Raw genomic sequence first — 17065 nt, 5'->3', positions numbered from 1 at the left:
GATGCTCTATCCACTGAGCCAAACCAGCTAGGGCTGAAGTAAGTTTTGAAGTAACCGAGCCTCAAGCACCCCCTGCCCTGATCAGGACCCCCTCACTTCCTAGCCTGTCTTGCCCACTGGGCGTGGATCATGCTAGATGCCCTCTCTGTGCCCCCAGGGCCTAGCCCCTGGCCCGGCAGGAAGAGGGCATCAGCAGCTGTAGAGAGACTGACTGCCCGGGAGCCACACCGATTTCAGGGAACTCCTGGATGCTGATGCCCGCAGGCAGTTTGGGGGTGCCCACATGCAGGCCCTTGATGGGGGTGTCGGAGCTGTTGGAGAAGTGGATGAGCAGAGACACCATGTGGGGGTCCCCGGAGAAGGGCTGGCGGCTGAAGGTATAGTCCACAGCCAGGCCCTCGCCCGCCACGCGGTGCAGCAGCTCCTGCCGCCCCACGCCGGACACCGGGCTCAGCAGCTGGACGGGAGGGAGAGGGGGATGGGAGTGAGCAAGCAGCAGCCCGCCCAGCCCTGTCCCCACCGAGGGTCACAGCCAGCACTTTCCCTTCCATCACCCCCCACACATAGATCCACACCCCAGGGTGCAGCACAGAACTGTGGGTCCCATCCCACTCACCGAGGGCACCAGCGGGGAGTCCGTGAGGGTCAGGCCCTCCAGGTCTGCGGCCAGACTGCTGGACACGACCGTGGGGGGAGACACAGGCTGGGCGCTGGGAGGGGTGACTGTGGACAGATGAGGAAGACTGTGGTGGGGAGAGGCAACCTGAAACCGGCCCCAATTAAGCAGGGCTCAGGGAGCAGACGGTTCAGCACCATGGACAGCGGTGCATGTGGCAGCCTGGTGGCTCTAAGCACTCTCCACCCCAGCCCCACACCTAGTGCCCTCTCAGGCCTGAAGATGTGTTATTTTTTAAAATATATATGTATATTTTAAATTGATTTCAGAGAGGAAGGGAGAGGGAGAGAGAGAGAGAGAGAGAGATAGAAACATCAATGATGAAAGAGAATCATCAATCATCGGCTGCCTCCTGTCCGCCCCCCCGCACTGGGATCAAGCCCACAACCCAGGCATGTGCCTTGACCAGGAATCAAACCATGACCTCCTGGTTCACAGGTGGATGCTCAAGCACTGAGCCATGCTGGCCGGGCTGTCTGCTCTCCCCATGCCCAAGCCCTGAGGACCAGAGCTCCCCCAGACCTTGCTACGTCCCACTCCCCAGGCCTCCTTCCCTGTGACCTCTACCCCCAAACTCACAGTCCTCGAGATCCAGCAGGGACACCTCCTTGGCTGCAGGGGCGCTTTTGCTGCTGGGAGGCTGCAAGAGGACACGGGGTGTGGGCATGGGAGGGAGTGCCCGGGTACAGGACACACTGAGTGTCCGGAAGGTGGGAGGGCCCTGTCCCTGAGCCCACCCCTCTCGCCCGACTCTCACCGTCTTCTTCCTCCAGGACACGGGTTCCCCCTGCTCCTCCTCGCTCTCCGACGACACCTCAGACTCTGAGGAGCTGCTGCTGGAATCGCTGCCCTCATCCGAGGACGAGCCTTCTCCTTGTCCCTCCGTCACCTTCTTCCTCTTCTTCCTCTTGCTCTTCTCACCTTCCTCCTCACTCTGTTCACTGGAGGATGGGGGCGGGGACAGATGGTACTCAGGCCCAGCCTGGGCTCCCACTCCTTGCCTCCCAGAAGAGCGGAGAAGCCCTGAAAAGTGGGGGTGAGGTGGGGAGCCTGGGCCAGTGGGGTCCTGCGCCAGCCTGATTGCTTCTCTACGCTGCATCCCTGAGACCTCCTGTGGCTCCTGAGAGCAGCCTCAGCAGGAGCTGGCCGGGGGTGTGCGGGAGCTGGCAGGGGGTCCGCGGGAGCTGGCAGGGGGTCCGCGGGAGCTGGCCGGGGGTGTGCGGGAGCTGGCCGGGGTGTGCGGGAGCTGGCCGGGGGTGTGCGGGAGCTGGCCGGGGGTCTGTGGGAGCTGGCCGGGGGGTGTGCGGGAGATGGCCGGGGTGTGCGGGAGCTGGCAGGGGGTCTGCGGGAGCTGGCCGGGGGTGTGCGGGAGCTGGCCGGGGGTGTGCGGGAGCTGGCCGGGGTGTGCGGGAGCTGGCCGGGGGTCCGCGGGAGCTGGCAGGGGGTCTGCGGGAGCTGCCCGGGGTGTGCGGGAGCTGGCAGGGTGTGTGCGGGAGCTGGCAGGGGGTCCGCGGGAGCTGGCCGGGCGTCTGTGGGAGCTGGCCGGGGTGTGCGGGAGCTGGCAGGGTGTGTGCGGGAGCTGGCAGGGGTCTGTGGGAGCTGGCCGGGGTGTGCGGGAGATGGCCGGGGGTCCGCGGGAGCTGGCAGGGGGTCTGCGGGAGCTGGCCGGGGGTGTGCGGGAGCTGGCAGGGGGTGTGCGGGAGATGGCCGGGGGTCTGTGGGAGCTGGCCGGGGTGTGCGGGAGCTGGCAGGGTGTGTGCGGGAGCTGGCCGGGGGTCTGCGGGAGCTGGCCGGGGTGTGTGGGAGCTGGCAGGGGGTCTGCGGGAGCTGGCCGGGGTGTGTGGGAGTTGGCAGGGGGTCTGCGGGAGCTGGCCGGGGTGTGCGGGAGATGGCCGGGGGTCTGCGGGAGCTGGCCGGGTCTGAGGGAGCTGGCCAGGGTCTGTAGGCCCCACGGGCTCACCAGGCTCAGGGGCTCTTAGGAGGCTGGCCTGGGCTGTGTGGTTAGCCCTTCTTTTCCAGGGGAGACCCCAAGCTCCACCCTTCTCTTACCTCTCGCTGCTCCTCCCCTTCTCCTCATCCTCGTCCTGATCTTCATTGTCAGACTCGCTGCTCGACTCCCCAGAGCCGCTCTCGCTGCTGCTCTTGCTGTCCGGCTCACTCTCGGACTCGGGCTCTGTGGAGGAACCAGAGGAACTGTCTCAGACTCCGCCCCCACGCCCCCCCCTCCCCGCTCTCCCCCCATCCCTCCCGCCAAGTGCAGACCTCCAGGTCCCCAGCAGGTGCCCTGGGCTCGCAGCTTCAGACTCAGCTCTGATGCTGCAACCCTCCCCCGACCTGCCCCTGGTTCCAGGTGCCATCCAGACCAACGGGGACACAGCTGGACCCGCGTGGACAGAGACCTGCACAAGCACACACTCACCAGGAACCTGCAATCCTCAGGTGAGTAAACACATAGGCAGGTGCACGTAGGTGCACACCCCCTTGGATACACAACCAGGTCACACACACACACACACACGCCTCAGACAGCACCCATGTGGGCAGCAGCACGGAGCCCAGCTCTCAATCTCCTCACCACTATCTGCGGACTCCGTGGGGCCCGACTCGCCCTCAGAGTCCGAGTAGAAGGGTTTCTCCTTCTCCTTCCTCTTCTCCCGATTCGAGCTCTTGGTCCATTCAGGTACCTGGAGGTGGGGGGCGGGTAAGAGAGTTAGTAAATTGTGGCTGGGGAGGGGGAATGACAGCACAGAGCCTCCTTATCCTTCACCCCACCTCTTCTGGGCCCTGGTCCTGTCCCAGGAGGAACTGGTGAGGGGAAGCTGCTCGCAGAGGGGGCCGGACAAACCAAGGAAGAGACAGAGGGGAGGGAAGGCACAGGGCCAGCACGCAGGGGAGCGGGGAGAGGAAGCACTGCAGGCCGAGCAGAGGGCACACGGCACACGGGTGTGGGGACCTCAGTGTATTCGCCCAGCAGGCCCACGTGGGTCTCAATAAGGGAGAGATCTTCTTCCTGTGTGTGGGGAGGGTGTCAGGAGGGCGTGGCCAGCACGCGAGACACCAGGGCTCCCTGCTGTCGGTCCCTCCACCTGCGTGACTCAACCTCCACCCCCCGCTGACCTCCACGTTGCGCACGGAGGGGTCCGGGGCTTCCTCTGGCCAGTCTGGGAGCTCCTGGTAGCCTGTGGCCTTGGCATTGAGCAGGTGGGACAGTGAGCCCAGCTGGAAGTGGTCCCGGTCTGGGGACAGGGTGAGAGGTCAGCCTGTGAGTTGTTTCCTAGGGGCTGGTGTTGATCCTGGTTTGAGGGGGGGGGTGCCTCGCTGGGTAGATGAAAGGGTGGATGTGCCTCTTAATCGCTCTTCCACCCTGACCTTCAGGTCCACATGCTGGAGGGAAGGTGCTCTGGCCCAACCAGAGCTGGCTGAGGGGTGGAGGCAGGTGGGGGCGGAGGAGGGACCCTGGCTCATGGGTGCTGCTGGCCCGTCTGCTTGGGTTTGGCCCTGGGTGGTGGGAGTGTGGTGTCCCCTCTCTTCCGGGGCAGTGTGTGTGTGTGGGGGGGGGGGGGGGGGGGAGGGGTGTGCTCAGCACTGCCAGGTTCCACAAGGAGGCCCCGCAGGGATGAGCATAGCGACCAGGAATGAGAGGCTGGCCCGGCTGGGTCAGGGCCTGGAGGGGTGAGAGCCCCGTGGGAGCAGGAGGCGGTCAGGGCCAGAGGAGGGCAGCACAGAGACTTGCGAGTGGGGACGGTCCTGGGAGGAGAAAGGGACAGTTCCCCTTCTCCCAGGAGATTTTCACATCTGCCCCTTCCCTCGGATGGGGGTCCCCACTTCAGCTCCCACCTTTGAAGGACGACTCCAGGACAGGGGCTGGTTTGGGCGCCAGGAAGAGCTTCTTGGCGTGGCGGCTGAGGGCCCCGCCCTGCTCCGAAGGCACGATGAGCTGCCGGGTGAAGCGTGCGCGGTCACGGATGTCATAGTTCTGGTCGTACTTGGCCAGGCTCAGCACGTACTGCGTCAGCAGCTTGGTCTTGGGGACAAGAGAGGGTGAGCACCGGTCAGGGAGTGGGGGACACAGGAGGTCCCAGACCAGGCTCTGACCGACACCTCTGCATGGGGCTGCCCTCCCTCCACCCCAGTCCTTCCCACAGACTTTGTGTTCCCTCACCTCCCTGACTCTTGACCCCAACTTTTTTTTTTTTAATCCTCACCCGGGGATATTTTTCCATGATTTTTGGAGAAAGTGGAAGAGACAGGGAAAGATAGAGAGAAACATCGATGTGAGAGAAACACATCCATGGGTTGCCTCTTGCATGCGCCCGACCAGGGCCCGGGCCACGGAGGAGCCTGCAACCAAGGTACGTGCCCTTGACTGGAATTAAACCCAGGACCCTTAGGTCCACAGGCCGACACTCTACCCATTGAGCCAAACTGGCTCGGGCCTGACCCCAACTTTGACAGCTGCCCTTTGGGCCTTGGACTCCATTTGTCCTCAGATTTGTGGTCCCAGGTTTGCGGTCTCCACAGCCACAGTCCTCCCCTGAAAAGCTCTACTGAGAGCAGAGCCAACCGCAGAGCCCGCACCGTGGGCTTGCTGAAGGCACAGAAGTCCCGGCATGCACACTGCAGTGAGGCAGCAGTATCCCAGACCCAACCTCTCCATTTCTGCCCCGTCCCTGCCTAGTCTACCTGTCTTTTTTTTTTAAATACATTTTTATTGACTTCAGAGAGGAAAGGAGAGGGAGAGATAGAAACATCAATGATGAGAATCATGGATCGGCTGCCTCCTGCACGCCCCACACTGGGGATAAAGCCCAGAACCCGGGCATGTGCCCTTGACCAGAATCCAACCTGGTCCGCAGGCCGACGCTCTAGCCACTGAGCAAACTGGCCAGGACTAGTCTACCTGTCTTTATAAACAACGGTGGTAGCCACTGTTGATGGAGTGCCTCCTAGCATTAAGCACTTGGCACCACCCGAGGACGGAGCTCTGTGCCAGGCACAGCAAGCACTCGGGAAATGTCCTTTAAATCAATCCGTCAGCACAGGCACACGTGGCAAACGCATGTGGCCAGCAGGACAACCTGGGGAAAGGCATGTGGACACCAGACTTGGGAAACAGGCCGACATCAGCTTCCGGGGGCTCAGCGCTCGGCTCAGTCCTGAGCCTGTCGGTTCCGACCGGTGTGGCTCCCCGCCCACACGGCCTCACCTTGTCACACGTTCCTCCCACTGCTCCTTGCTCCCCTCTGAACAAGGAGGCACACATATTGTTCAAGGACTGAACGCTCCCCATGGTGCTCCCTCTACCTTTTCCTCTCCAGGCTTCTGCTCCCACAATCCTGACACCCACAGGCCCAGGGCCCCGCTGCTTCCACACGTGACTGCTGTCCCTTCCAGCTCCTGAGGAGTCCCAGACCTGAGGGCCCCGCCTCCCCAGCCTGAGTTCCTGGGGCCCAGTGTAGCTGCCGTGGATCAGAGGAGCCCTGAAGAAGCACAGTGCCACCACCCAAAGACTCCATGGGAGGCCGGAGAGGCCGTCTTCAGTCCTCCCAGGCCCTGGGCTCCCCGGAGGAAGCGTGCACACTGGGAACATTGGCCACTTGGGCCCGAGCCAGGCAGGCTCAGTGGATAGAGCATCAGCCTGCGGACCAAAGGGTCCCGGGTTCGATTCTGGTCAAGGCATAGATCTCAGTTACAGGCTCCTCCCCGGCCCAGGCCCTGGTCAAGGCGTGTGCAGGAGGCAACCAATCGATGTGTTTTTCTCACATGGATGTTTCTCTCTGTCTTTCTCTCTGTCTTCCACTCTCTCTAAAAATCAATGGAAAAATATCCTCGGGTGAGGAGAGAGGGGAGGGGAGAGGAGAGGAGAGAAGAGAAGAGAGAAAAGAAAAAAGGAAAGGGAAAGGGAAAAGAAAAAAAAGAAAAGAAAAGAAAAGAAAAGAAGAAAAGAAAGAGGTCTTGGCGTTCACGCCCACCTGGTGAGGGCACACAGAGTACTGCTTGGCGGGTTCTGGGGACCCACTGTGGAGGGGCACCTCTCGATCTGTACCTGCTTCGAGTTGGTCAGGTAGAGCTTGGCCGCCAGGTTGATGACCTGCAGCTTGACAATGTCCTCCTCGGCTGTGAAGGACTTGGCCATTTTCCTGAGGACGTCGGGTGCGATCTTGGGGACGTGCTCACAGTACTCGCCGATGAGCCACAGGATGCTGGCGCGGGCCATGGGCACCTGTGGCGGAGGGGGAGGCGTTAGGGCCTCGGTAAACATGGCACGTGGGCAGGCACGTGGCCTGCCAGGGAAATGGCGGGCCTCCCATCTGCACCGGCCGCTGTACGATGGGCTCCCCCAGAAGCGGGAGTGGGGGCAGTGGGAGAGGCATTAAAAGGTGGGCAGCCTGACCAATGTGGCTCAGTGGGTGAGCATCGACCTATGAATTGGGAGGCTGCGGTTCAATTCCCAGTCAAGGGCACATTCCTGGGTTGTGTGGCTCGATCCCCAGTGTAGGGTGTGCAGGAGGCAGCCGATCAATGACTCTCTCATCATCTATCTCCCTCTCCTTTCTCTGAAATCAATAAAATTATATATTTTTTAAAAGGTGGGCGTTTCCTGGGCGGCATAGCCCTTCTTCCCTGGGGTTTCACTGGCTTCTTTTCTTTTTAAGTTAAATTTTTATTGATTTCAGAGAGGAAGGGAAAGGGGGAAAGAGATAGAAACATCAATGATGAGAATCATGGATCGGCTGCCTCCTGCACACCCCCTACTGGGGATTGAGCCTGCAAGCTGGGCATGTGCCCTGACTGGGAATCAAACCTGGGACCCTTCAGTCCGCAGGCCGATGCTCTATCCACTGAACCACAGCAGTGGGGCTCACTGGCTTCTTCAAGCCCTAATGTCAGTCGAGGTTTTAAAGACTGATTTCCTGAATCCACTATGTCCTCAATGCTTCGCTCCATGTTACTCTTCCTGAATCTCCAGGAGCACCTTGTTTCAAAGTTTCAACTTGCCAGGAACACACAGGACTTGTCAACCAGCCACCCTGGCGAGAGCGTTGGAGAAAACACGAGTGGGGCGCTCGGTGAGGGGGTCCCCAAAGGGAAGGCGAATCTTGGGCAACAAGGTCAGGGTCACATGGCCCCATCTCCTCCCATCCTTCCACCTGAATACCTTGTAGAGCCAGTGTGGGAGGTTTGGAGGTTGATTTAGTTAATTATAGGGAAGGACCCGGGAGTGGGGGAGGGGAGGGGATGCGGCATCACTGCCGCCCACACCTGGATGTTGTCCGTGAGCTTCGCCAGGTGCTTGATGATCTCCCCGTGCTGTGCTGGCTGCATCTGCAGCAGCTTCTTAATGACGACCACCGACTCTGCGACCACCAGCTCTGCCGGACGGAAGAGAGTGTGGGCCCCGATAGCCCGATGGCCACTCGCAGGCGCACAGACCCTACAACGCCCCAGACCCTGGCTCTCTTCCTCACCCCCAGCACTCCGCCAGTGTGGCCCCGAGAGACGCAGGGACACCTGGACACCCACTGAGGCAGACAGACGGATGGACACACCTTGTGCCTGGACAGACAGGTGGATACCCACTGGCCGTCGGACATGCAGGCAGACACCCACTGGTCATAGGGTCGGACACTCAGACAAGCACTGACCATCACGGTTGGACAGCAGCTGCACCAGGCCGTTGAGGCAGGTGTCTCGGACTCGGCCGATGTTAGTGGCACAGCGTCCAATGGCCTGGATCGTGGCTGCCACGAAGTCCTTGTCCATGCTGCGGATGTAGGTCTGTGGGACATCACAACAGGGTGACCCCTCAGGGACCCTGCAGGCTTGCGGGTGACCTTCGGGACGGCCACACCTCATTCAGTGACTCATCACGCCAGAGACTAAATTCTGGGAGAGGAAGTGGCCCCCTCACCCGCTGCCCAGTGATTCCCTGGCCCGAGGCCAGCAGAGGGCATTGGGAGAGGACCGAAGATGACCATTTCTCTGGACCCTTAAGAGAAGGTCTGCCCACATGACGACCCTCACTGTGCACAGGAGCCGTGCCGGGGTCCTCGGGATGGGACCTGCCCCAGCCCGTACCTGGAATTCCCGCAGGACCGTGGGGATGTTGGTCTCGTTGGCCAGGTTGGTCAGCACTTCCAGCTGCAGGGAGGCAGAGAGTGGGCGTCCTGTGCTTTCACACCCGGTCATTCCAGACACATTCCACAAACACTCCTCAGGCAGCCCCCAGCATCCTGAGGCTGACCCGAAACTGACAGGTCAGAAACTTGCCCGAGCTGCAGGAGGGCCTTTTTGCCTCTTAAATGGATTCCCTGACAGATGCACTTACAGCCTGATCATGTCACTTCTCCCTCCATTGAAAACGTAAGTCTGCCCTAGCTGGTTTGGCTCAGTGGGTAAAGCGTCAGCCTGGGAACCAAAGGGTCCCGGGTTTGATTCTGGTCAAGGGCATGTACCTTGGTTGCAGGCTCCTCCCCAGCCTGGGCCCTGATTGGGGCGTGTGCAGGGGGCAACCAATCAATGTGTTTCTCACATCTATATTTCTCTCTGCCTTTCCCTCTCTCTTCCACTCTCTCTAAAAATCAAGGAAAAATATAAAATATCCTTAGATGAGGATTAAAATAATAATACAGTGGGGCCTGACTTACGAGTTTAATTCGTTCCGAGACCAAGCTCGTTAACGAGCTCGTTAAGGAGCTCGTTAACTCAAATTACTCCATCAACTCAATGCAAAAAATCGCCAAGAGAGACAGCTGGTATCTCAAAAAACTCGTTAGTCGGGACACTCGTAAGTCAAGGCCCCACTGTCTTAATAAAGAAAACATAAAGCCTCCTACTGCTTTTAGAATAAAGACTAACATCTTCCCTCAGTCTGGAAGTCCCTGATCTCCCACCACTCCCCCTTGCCTTCCATGCCCCCATCACACAGGCCGTTGTCAGACTCCTGCCTGCCCCAGGGCCTTTGCATGTGCTGTTTCCACAATGTGGCTGGAGTGCTTCCAATTCCTGTTCCTGCCTTTACTTAGGTAATTTGTGTTCATTTCTCAGGCCTGAGTTCAAGCCACCTGCTGAGGGAAAATTCCCCTGGCACCAGACTACATCAGGTCGTCCTACTTCAGTGATGGCGAACCTATGACACGCGTGTCAGAGGTGACATGCGTGTCAAGGTGACAAGCGAACTCATTTTTTTGGCTGATTTTTCTTTGTTAAATGGCATTTAAATATATAAAGTAAATATTGTTTTACTATGGTTGCAAATATCAAAAAATTTCTATATGTGACATGGCACCAGAGTTAAGTTAGGGTTTTTCAAAATGCTGACACGCCGAGCTCAAAAGGTTCGCCATCACTGTCCTATTTTATGCTCTTACAGCTCCCTGTACTGTTCTTCCATGCTGCATTTCACAAATGGATTTTACGTTTGTTTTAGGATTAGCTGCTAAATGCCTCCTCCTCACCCCAGTTAGACTGTGGGCTCCACCAGGGCAGGATGCCTGATTAGTTTGCTTTCTCTGAACTGTTTAAATGACTCAGTGAGGCAGCAGAGCAGGAACGGGATGCGGTACAGGCTCCTGTGGGCATATATATGCATGAAAGCCCGAGGGGGTGGGAGTGTGGGGGTGATAACACCGTGGGTGGGGGACGGAGGGCTGCACTGAGAAAGCATGAATTTTCAAGGCAGCAGAACTGACCTTGGGGTGGTTACCTCCTCTCCTCGGGTCCACGTTTTAATAAAATGGTGAAAATGTGCACTTCCTGAGGTGGTTGTGAAAAGTGCCAGGTATAGAACAGGTCTAAGCAAGGGTCAGTTCCTTTCCCCGTCCCCCCGCCCTCATTAGCCTGGCTTCCTGAGCAAACACTTATGGCTGAGAGGCCACAGGCTCAGCCCCAGACACAGGCAGGCGCCCAGGTGGCCACTGTGGATACCTGAGTGGGTCTATGGCAGGGGTCCTCAAACTTTTTAAACAGGGGGCCAGTTCACTGTCCCTCAGACCATTGGAGGGCCGGACTATAGTTTAAAAAAAAACTATGAACAAATTCCTATGCACACTGCACATATCTTATTTTGAAGTAAAAAAACAAAACGGGAACAAATACAATATTTGTATTTGCATGTGGCCCGAGGGCCGTAGTCTGAGGACCCCTGGTCTATGGGGACGGGGGACATGGCCAGAGAGGCCACAACCACTTCTGTCTGTCACTCACCTTCAGGATCTTGATCTGGGTGGGGTCGGTGGACCTGATGTAGAAGCTCTTCAGGTAGGGCTCGAACATACCCTGGCACGGGAGAGGCAGCCAGGGAGTTCCCCCACAGCCTCTCTTCCAGGGCAACCCCCCTCCCGGCCCCAGGGCCCAGTGACCTCCCTGCCATGTCACTGTCCCCCACTCCTCAATGTCCCCCTCCTCCCTCTAGATCCGACAGAGTCTTTCTTCATGGGCTTTCCTTCCTGAGTGGCCCTCAGGATCCTGCATTTGGGGTATCCCCTCCCCCACGCTTGCACTGCCAAAGCCCTTTCCCAGCCTGCTTCTCCCTGGAGCCCCTGGCGCCATGAGCGCCATGGAAGCCACCCCTCGGACGGGGAGGGAAGGCCTTGGTCACTTGCTCACCCGGCGCTTGATGGACATGGTGGCCACGTTCTGGAGCACCACGTACTGTACCTCACTGCAGAGGAGGGTCAGAGGTTATATGAGCCCCTCGCTGGGGCCAGGGGCAGCCGGTGGAGGTAAGGAAAGTGGACCAAGTAGGAAGGAGGAGGGGACCGGTGTGGTCAGGGCACCAGTAGGAGGAGATTGGCCAGGGTGGGCTCAGGGTCCAGAACTGGGCGGGCCAGGGCTGGATGTGGGTGGGACCGGGGCGGGGAGTGTGGGCAGGGCCAGGGCCGGTGTGGGCGGGACCTGGGCGGGGCCAGGGGAGTGGGAGGGCCAGGGTGGATGTGGGCGGGACCGGGGCGGGGGTGTGGGCGGGGCCAGGGCCGGTGTGGGCGGGGCGGGCCGCACCTGTGACTGCGCAGCAGGCGCACCAGCGCCTTGGCGATGACGCCCACCTCGGCCTTGGGCGCCAGGTGGAAGTAGAGCTGCGCCACGGCCATGACCACCGCGGCGCTGCGGCTCTGCAGCAGCGGCTTCGTGTTGCGCAGCAGCAGCCGGTGGTCGGGGTCCATGACATAGGGCTTCCGGGCGGGCAGCGCCGTGGCGGCCGCCTCCTCCGACCCCGCGCCCTTGGCCTCGTCCTCCTCTGAGCCGTAGAAGGCTTTCTCGGGGTTCTCCTCCAGCAGGGATTCCTGTAGGGGGACGAGGGTGGGGGGCAGCGGGCGCCTCCTCTCGGCGACCCTCCTGCCCGCGCTGGGGGTGGGTGGGGCGGGTGCTCACGTTCTGCGTGGGGCTCAGGAACTGCGTGCGCGCGTAGCGGGTGAGCATGCTGATGATGACCACCTGGCCCCACTCCTCCACGTCGATGAGCAGGTTGCAGAGCTTCCGGTAGTTCTTGTGGATCAGGTCGATGCGCTCCGGGCACACCTCCTCGAAGGCCATCACCACGCTGCCCGCCACCAGCTGGGGAGCAGACGGAGGCGAGAGGGTCACGGGGAGGGAGGGCCGGAGGGCCTCTGTCGGGCACCTTCCCACCGCCCAGCCCGTGCACCCCTGCACGCACCGTGGTCTTGTCGGCCAGGAGCTTCTCAATAACCTCGATCAGCTGGTCCTTCTGGTCAGAATCCAAACTGCGGGAGACACTGTTGAGAGGGGCCTGCCCCTCCCTTCTCCATCCTTCCCAGTGTCCGCCCAGGCTGTGCTCACCTCCCTCACCCCAACCCTGTTCACGGGGAGGTGTGAGCGTGCTCCACGGTCCTCCATCTCTCAGTTCCCAAAACCGTCTTAAAATAGATGATTTCAGAGAGGAAGGGAGAGGGAGAGAGCCATAGAAACATCAATGATGAATCATTGATCCGCTGCCTCCTGCACGCCCCCCACTGGGCCTGCAACCTGGGCATATGCCCTTGACCTGAATCAAAGCTGGGACCCTTCAGTCCACAGGTCGACTGAGCCAAACGGGCTCGGGCCCAAAACTGTCTTAAACCACCTAAAGAATAAAAAAAAGCAGGGCATGCCTGACAGGCATGGACCCCTGAACCAGGAGGTCATAGTTCGATCTCTGTTGGGGCACATGCATCCCCAGTAGGGGGCGTGCAGAAGGCAGCTGATCAATGATTCTCTCTCATCTCTCATCGCTGATGTTTCTCTCTCTCCCTTCCTCTCTGAAATCAATAAAAATGTATTTAAAAAAAAGCAAAGCAGCATGCAAGACCCGGGGCAGGCCAGAGGTGGGCTGGGGACGTGCGGACCCCTCCCCCGGGGAGTGAGGGCAGGGCTGGGGCAGCACACCTGTAGAGCTTAGGGATGGCATGGGCGGCCGTTTTCCGCACGTAGGGCGACATGTCCGAGGCAGCTTCCTTGATGGCCAGCATCATGATGGGCACTATGATGGGCACGCGGATGCTAGAGAGGACGCGGAGGGCGCTGGCGCGGATCAGCTGGTTGGGGTCCTAAGGGCAGAGGGGGAGGCAGAGCCGTGAGAGGCCACCCCCGAGGTATGCGCTGTCCCTGGCTACCACCAGCTCCTGCTTCCTGGCCCCGTTCTGACCCTGGAGGATGTGCCAGTGTTGGGTACCCGGGGGCACTGCTTGAGGGCGTTGACTCTTGCTTGGCCTTGGCCACACAAGTCTGACATCTAAGCGGGTGCGGCAATGGGCTGCTTCGTTTTCAGGGAGAGTGGAGAACTCTCAGAGCACCTAACGTTCCTGAAACAGCCCCTGTTCCTTAGTTCCCTTGTGTTCATGCAGAGGCCACTCCCAGCAAATGCAAGCTGGTCTCCCTTCCAAGAGTCCGTCCTTCCTTGCCTCTCCCCGAAGAACCTCTCCCAAGCTGCTCTTCTTCCTCTTCTCCCACAGTCTGTCTGTCTGTCTGTCTTTTTTTTAATATATTTTATTGATTTTTACAGAGAGGAAGGGAGAGGGATGGAGAGTTAGAAACATCAAAGAGAGAGAAACATCGATCAGCTGCCTCCTGCACGCCCCCTGCTGGGAATGTGCCCGCAACCAAGGTACATGCCCTTGACCGGAATCGAACCTGGGACCCTTCAGTCCGAAGTCTGAGGCTCTATCCACTGAGCCAAACTGGTCAGGGCTCTTTCTTACTTTTTAAATATATTTTTATTGATTTTAGAGAGGAAGGGAGAGGGAGACAGGGATAGAAATATCAATGATGAGAGAGAATCATTGATCAGCTGCCTCCTGCACACCCTCCCTAATGGGGATTGAGCCTGCAACCCAGGCATGTGCCCTGACCAGGAATGGAACCGTGACCTCCTGGTTCATAGGTTGACACTCAACCACCGAACCATGCCGCCCAGACGTCTTCTCCCACAGTGTTTAAAAGAGAAGAGTGTGGGGGCCCCGCCTCGTTGCTCCTATAGCTTCCTATACACTGAGAAGGACCTGGACAGTGTACTGCAGTCATGGGCTGCAGCAGAAGCAACTGCAAGTGACGGTTCATCTTGGAGAGGGATGGACAATGGCAGGGGTGCTGGACACGCAAGACAGATGCTACCCGGATTTTCTAAAATGAAGAAAGAGAAGATCCACAACGTTACTGATAAAAATGATGGCAATGTCAAAATTCTGGAATTGATTTTTAAACAGAAGGCCTAAAAGCACTTATTTAAAAAGGCAGGAGTGTAGCCTGGCTGTTCAGTGGTTGAGTGTCAACCAAGAGGTCACCAGTTTGATTCCCGGCCAGGGCATATGCCTGGGTTGTGGGCTAGATCCCCAGTGGGGGTGTGCAGGAGGCAGCTGATCGATGTTTCTTGTCGATGTTTCTATCTCTTTATCCCTCTCCCTTTCTCTCTCTCTAAAAAAAATCAATAAGAAAATACATTTTTTTTAAAAGTTACTTTCAAAAAATAAATAAAAAGCAGAAGTGTGTGTTCTAGCCAGTTTGGCTCAGTGGATAGAGCATCAGCCTGCAGACTGAAGGTACCCGGATTTAATTCTGGTCCAGAGCACGAACCTGGGTTGCAGGCTGATCTGTGGTGCCCTGAGGCTGCATGTGGGAGGCAACCAATTGACATGTCTCTCACATGGATGTTTCTCTCCCCAACCCTTCTACTCTCTCTAAAAATCCATGGGAAAGTGTCCTTGGGTGAGGATTAACAAAAATCTCTCTATATAAAAGCCTAATATGCAAAGTGTCCCCTCGGGAGTTCTACCTACCAGGAGTTCAATGACTCCCTATGACGTGCACTGACCACCAGGGGGCGGGGGGAGAACGAAGGAAGACCCCGGCTGGCAGCTGGCATCCGCTAAGGACCCTACCCGTGCACAAATTTCATGCACTGGGCCTCTAGTAAATATATAAATAAAAATAAATAAAAAGCAGGAGTGTGTGTTTTTTCTCTTTTTTTGCTTGAGAAAGAGCTCACTTTATTGGGAATGGAGCGCTGTGCATCGGGCTCCTACACGTGGTGCTCAGGAAGGTACACAGGGCACAGAATGTGTTGTTAACGAAGAGCAACTGGAACGGGCTCCTCTGGGCAACTTCCCAGCACCTCCCTCCCCCTCCCGGGGTCAGCACTCCTGACCACTTCCTTGAAGGCAACTGTGGTTCACTGGAGATAGAGCCCCTCAGGGGTGCCTTCTTGTTTTTTATACAGAACATAGCCTTCATTTGTTACTTTCATTCTAGGTTCCCTCAAGGCCCTCAGACCAGCTCCTGTGCAGATTGCCTTGATGTCGGCACCAGCGAGGTCACCCTTAGCCGTGACCAAGTCGTCCAGTGTCCCGTCATCAGCCAGCGTCCTGCTTGTGTGGACCTGGAAGATGAGCTTCTTGGTCTTTTCATCCGGCGGGGGAACTCCATCTTCCTGTCAGTGCGGCCTGGTCTGATTAGTGCTGGATCCAGAGTCCCTGTTCGGTTTGTGGCCATGATGATTTTTACGTCTCCCCTTGAATCAAATCCACCCAACTGGTTCAACAGCTCCAACATTGGTCACTGAATTTCTCTCTCACCTCCGGAGTGTGAGTCATACCTTTTTGTCCCAACGGCATCAATTTCATCAATAAGCACGATGGATGGTGCATTTCTTCAGCAACTCGAAACAATTCCCGAACGAGTTTGGGGCCCATCACCTAGGCACTTCTGAATGAGTTCAGAGCCAACCACTCTCAAGAAAGTGGCTGAGGTCTGGTTTGCTATTGCTTTAGCCCAGTGGTTCTCAACCTTCTGGCCCTTTAAATACAGTTCCTCATGTTGTGACCCAACCATAAAATTATTTTCCTTGCTACTTCGTAACTGTAATGTTGCTACTGTGACAAATCGTCATGTAAATATCTGATATGCAGGATGGTCTTAGGCGACCCCTGTGAAAGGGTCGTTCGACCGCCAAAGGGGTCGCGACCCACAGGTTGAGAACCACTGCTTTAGCCAATAAGGTTTTACCTGTGCCAGGCGGACCATAGCGAATGATGCCCTTAGGGGGCTTTATACCCCCATCTCTTTATAATATTCAGGAAGCTCCACAGATTCCTTAATTTCCTGGATTTGGTTGTCCAACCCTCCCCCGCCCCATGTTGGCAGAGGTCTCCTGCGGGGCCTTTTCCACCTTCACCACCGTGACCAAGGGGTCCGTGTCATCCATCAGCACCCCTATCACGGCATGTACCTTGTGGCTGAGCAGGATGGAGCAGCCTGGTCCCAGCAGGTCCTTGTCCACCAAGGAAAGAATGCGGACATAGTGTTCTGAGCCCACAGATGTAGACACGATGGCGTTGATTGTCATCGAAGATCTCTTCTAATGTCCCCACCGACATTGGGGTCCCCCTCAGATCATCCACCTTTGATCTTTCCTCCTCTTGCTTTTCCTCTAATGGCTTCATTTGTTCCTGATTTCTAATGAATTCTTCCTCCATGAGAAGAGAGTCTTTAATTCTCTCTAATTTCAATCATTTTAGCCGGCATTGCGTGTGAGGTGTGACCAGTGGCAGTTTGCTGGCAGCATCTGGTCCCTTTGTTTTCTTGTTCTTTTTCCCATGCTGGTTGGTACGGGGGGTTCGTATTTCTTTTTCTTCTCCTTGTCATCCTTCTTGCCACTTCCAAGACCATGACCACCACTCTGACTTTGACCCATCTTGCAAGGAGTGTGTATTTTCTTAGAGTAAAATCATATCACATTCACTACTAAAACCTATTTTCCTTTTAAAAAAACAAAACGCATTTTATCTGGAAATGATTATGGATTCGATCCCTGTGTAGAAGCTCTTCAGGTAGGGCTCGAACATACCCTGGCCCTTAGGGATGGCATGGGCGGAAGTTACCCCAAATCCCCAGTTAGGTTGT

At 57.5% G+C, this 17065-nt stretch overlaps 1 protein-coding gene and 1 pseudogene across 1 annotated transcript in view; both read right to left on the bottom strand.

Moving 5' to 3' along the window:
- Positions 1-17065, bottom strand: part of AP3B2 (adaptor related protein complex 3 subunit beta 2) — a 31665-nt gene that overhangs the window by 3363 nt on the left and 11237 nt on the right. The window contains exons 5-22 of the mRNA XM_070400519.1: positions 13058-13218; positions 12330-12396; positions 12047-12229; positions 11675-11958; positions 11285-11339; positions 10883-10954; positions 8756-8818; positions 8323-8455; positions 7940-8049; positions 6723-6899; positions 4514-4700; positions 3794-3912; positions 3252-3360; positions 2726-2849; positions 1434-1617; positions 1256-1316; positions 617-723; positions 229-457 (exon numbers count right to left, since the gene is read on the bottom strand). Coding sequence (XP_070256620.1) covers positions 229-457; positions 617-723; positions 1256-1316; positions 1434-1617; positions 2726-2849; positions 3252-3360; positions 3794-3912; positions 4514-4700; positions 6723-6899; positions 7940-8049; positions 8323-8455; positions 8756-8818; positions 10883-10954; positions 11285-11339; positions 11675-11958; positions 12047-12229; positions 12330-12396; positions 13058-13218 — 2425 coding nt within the window. The remainder of the gene's footprint in view (positions 1-228; positions 458-616; positions 724-1255; positions 1317-1433; positions 1618-2725; positions 2850-3251; positions 3361-3793; positions 3913-4513; positions 4701-6722; positions 6900-7939; positions 8050-8322; positions 8456-8755; positions 8819-10882; positions 10955-11284; positions 11340-11674; positions 11959-12046; positions 12230-12329; positions 12397-13057; positions 13219-17065) is intronic.
- Positions 15327-16928, bottom strand: LOC138998359 (26S proteasome regulatory subunit 4-like; annotated as a pseudogene).

Source organism: Myotis yumanensis, unplaced genomic scaffold, assembly GCF_028538775.1.
Source record: "Myotis yumanensis isolate MYYU_CA2020_CCGP unplaced genomic scaffold, mMyoYum1.0.hap1 SCAF_20, whole genome shotgun sequence".
NCBI classification, from domain to species: Eukaryota; Metazoa; Chordata; class Mammalia; order Chiroptera; family Vespertilionidae; genus Myotis; species Myotis yumanensis.
Note: the sequence above shows the minus strand (reverse complement) of the source record. Positions and strands in the feature narration are given on the sequence as shown.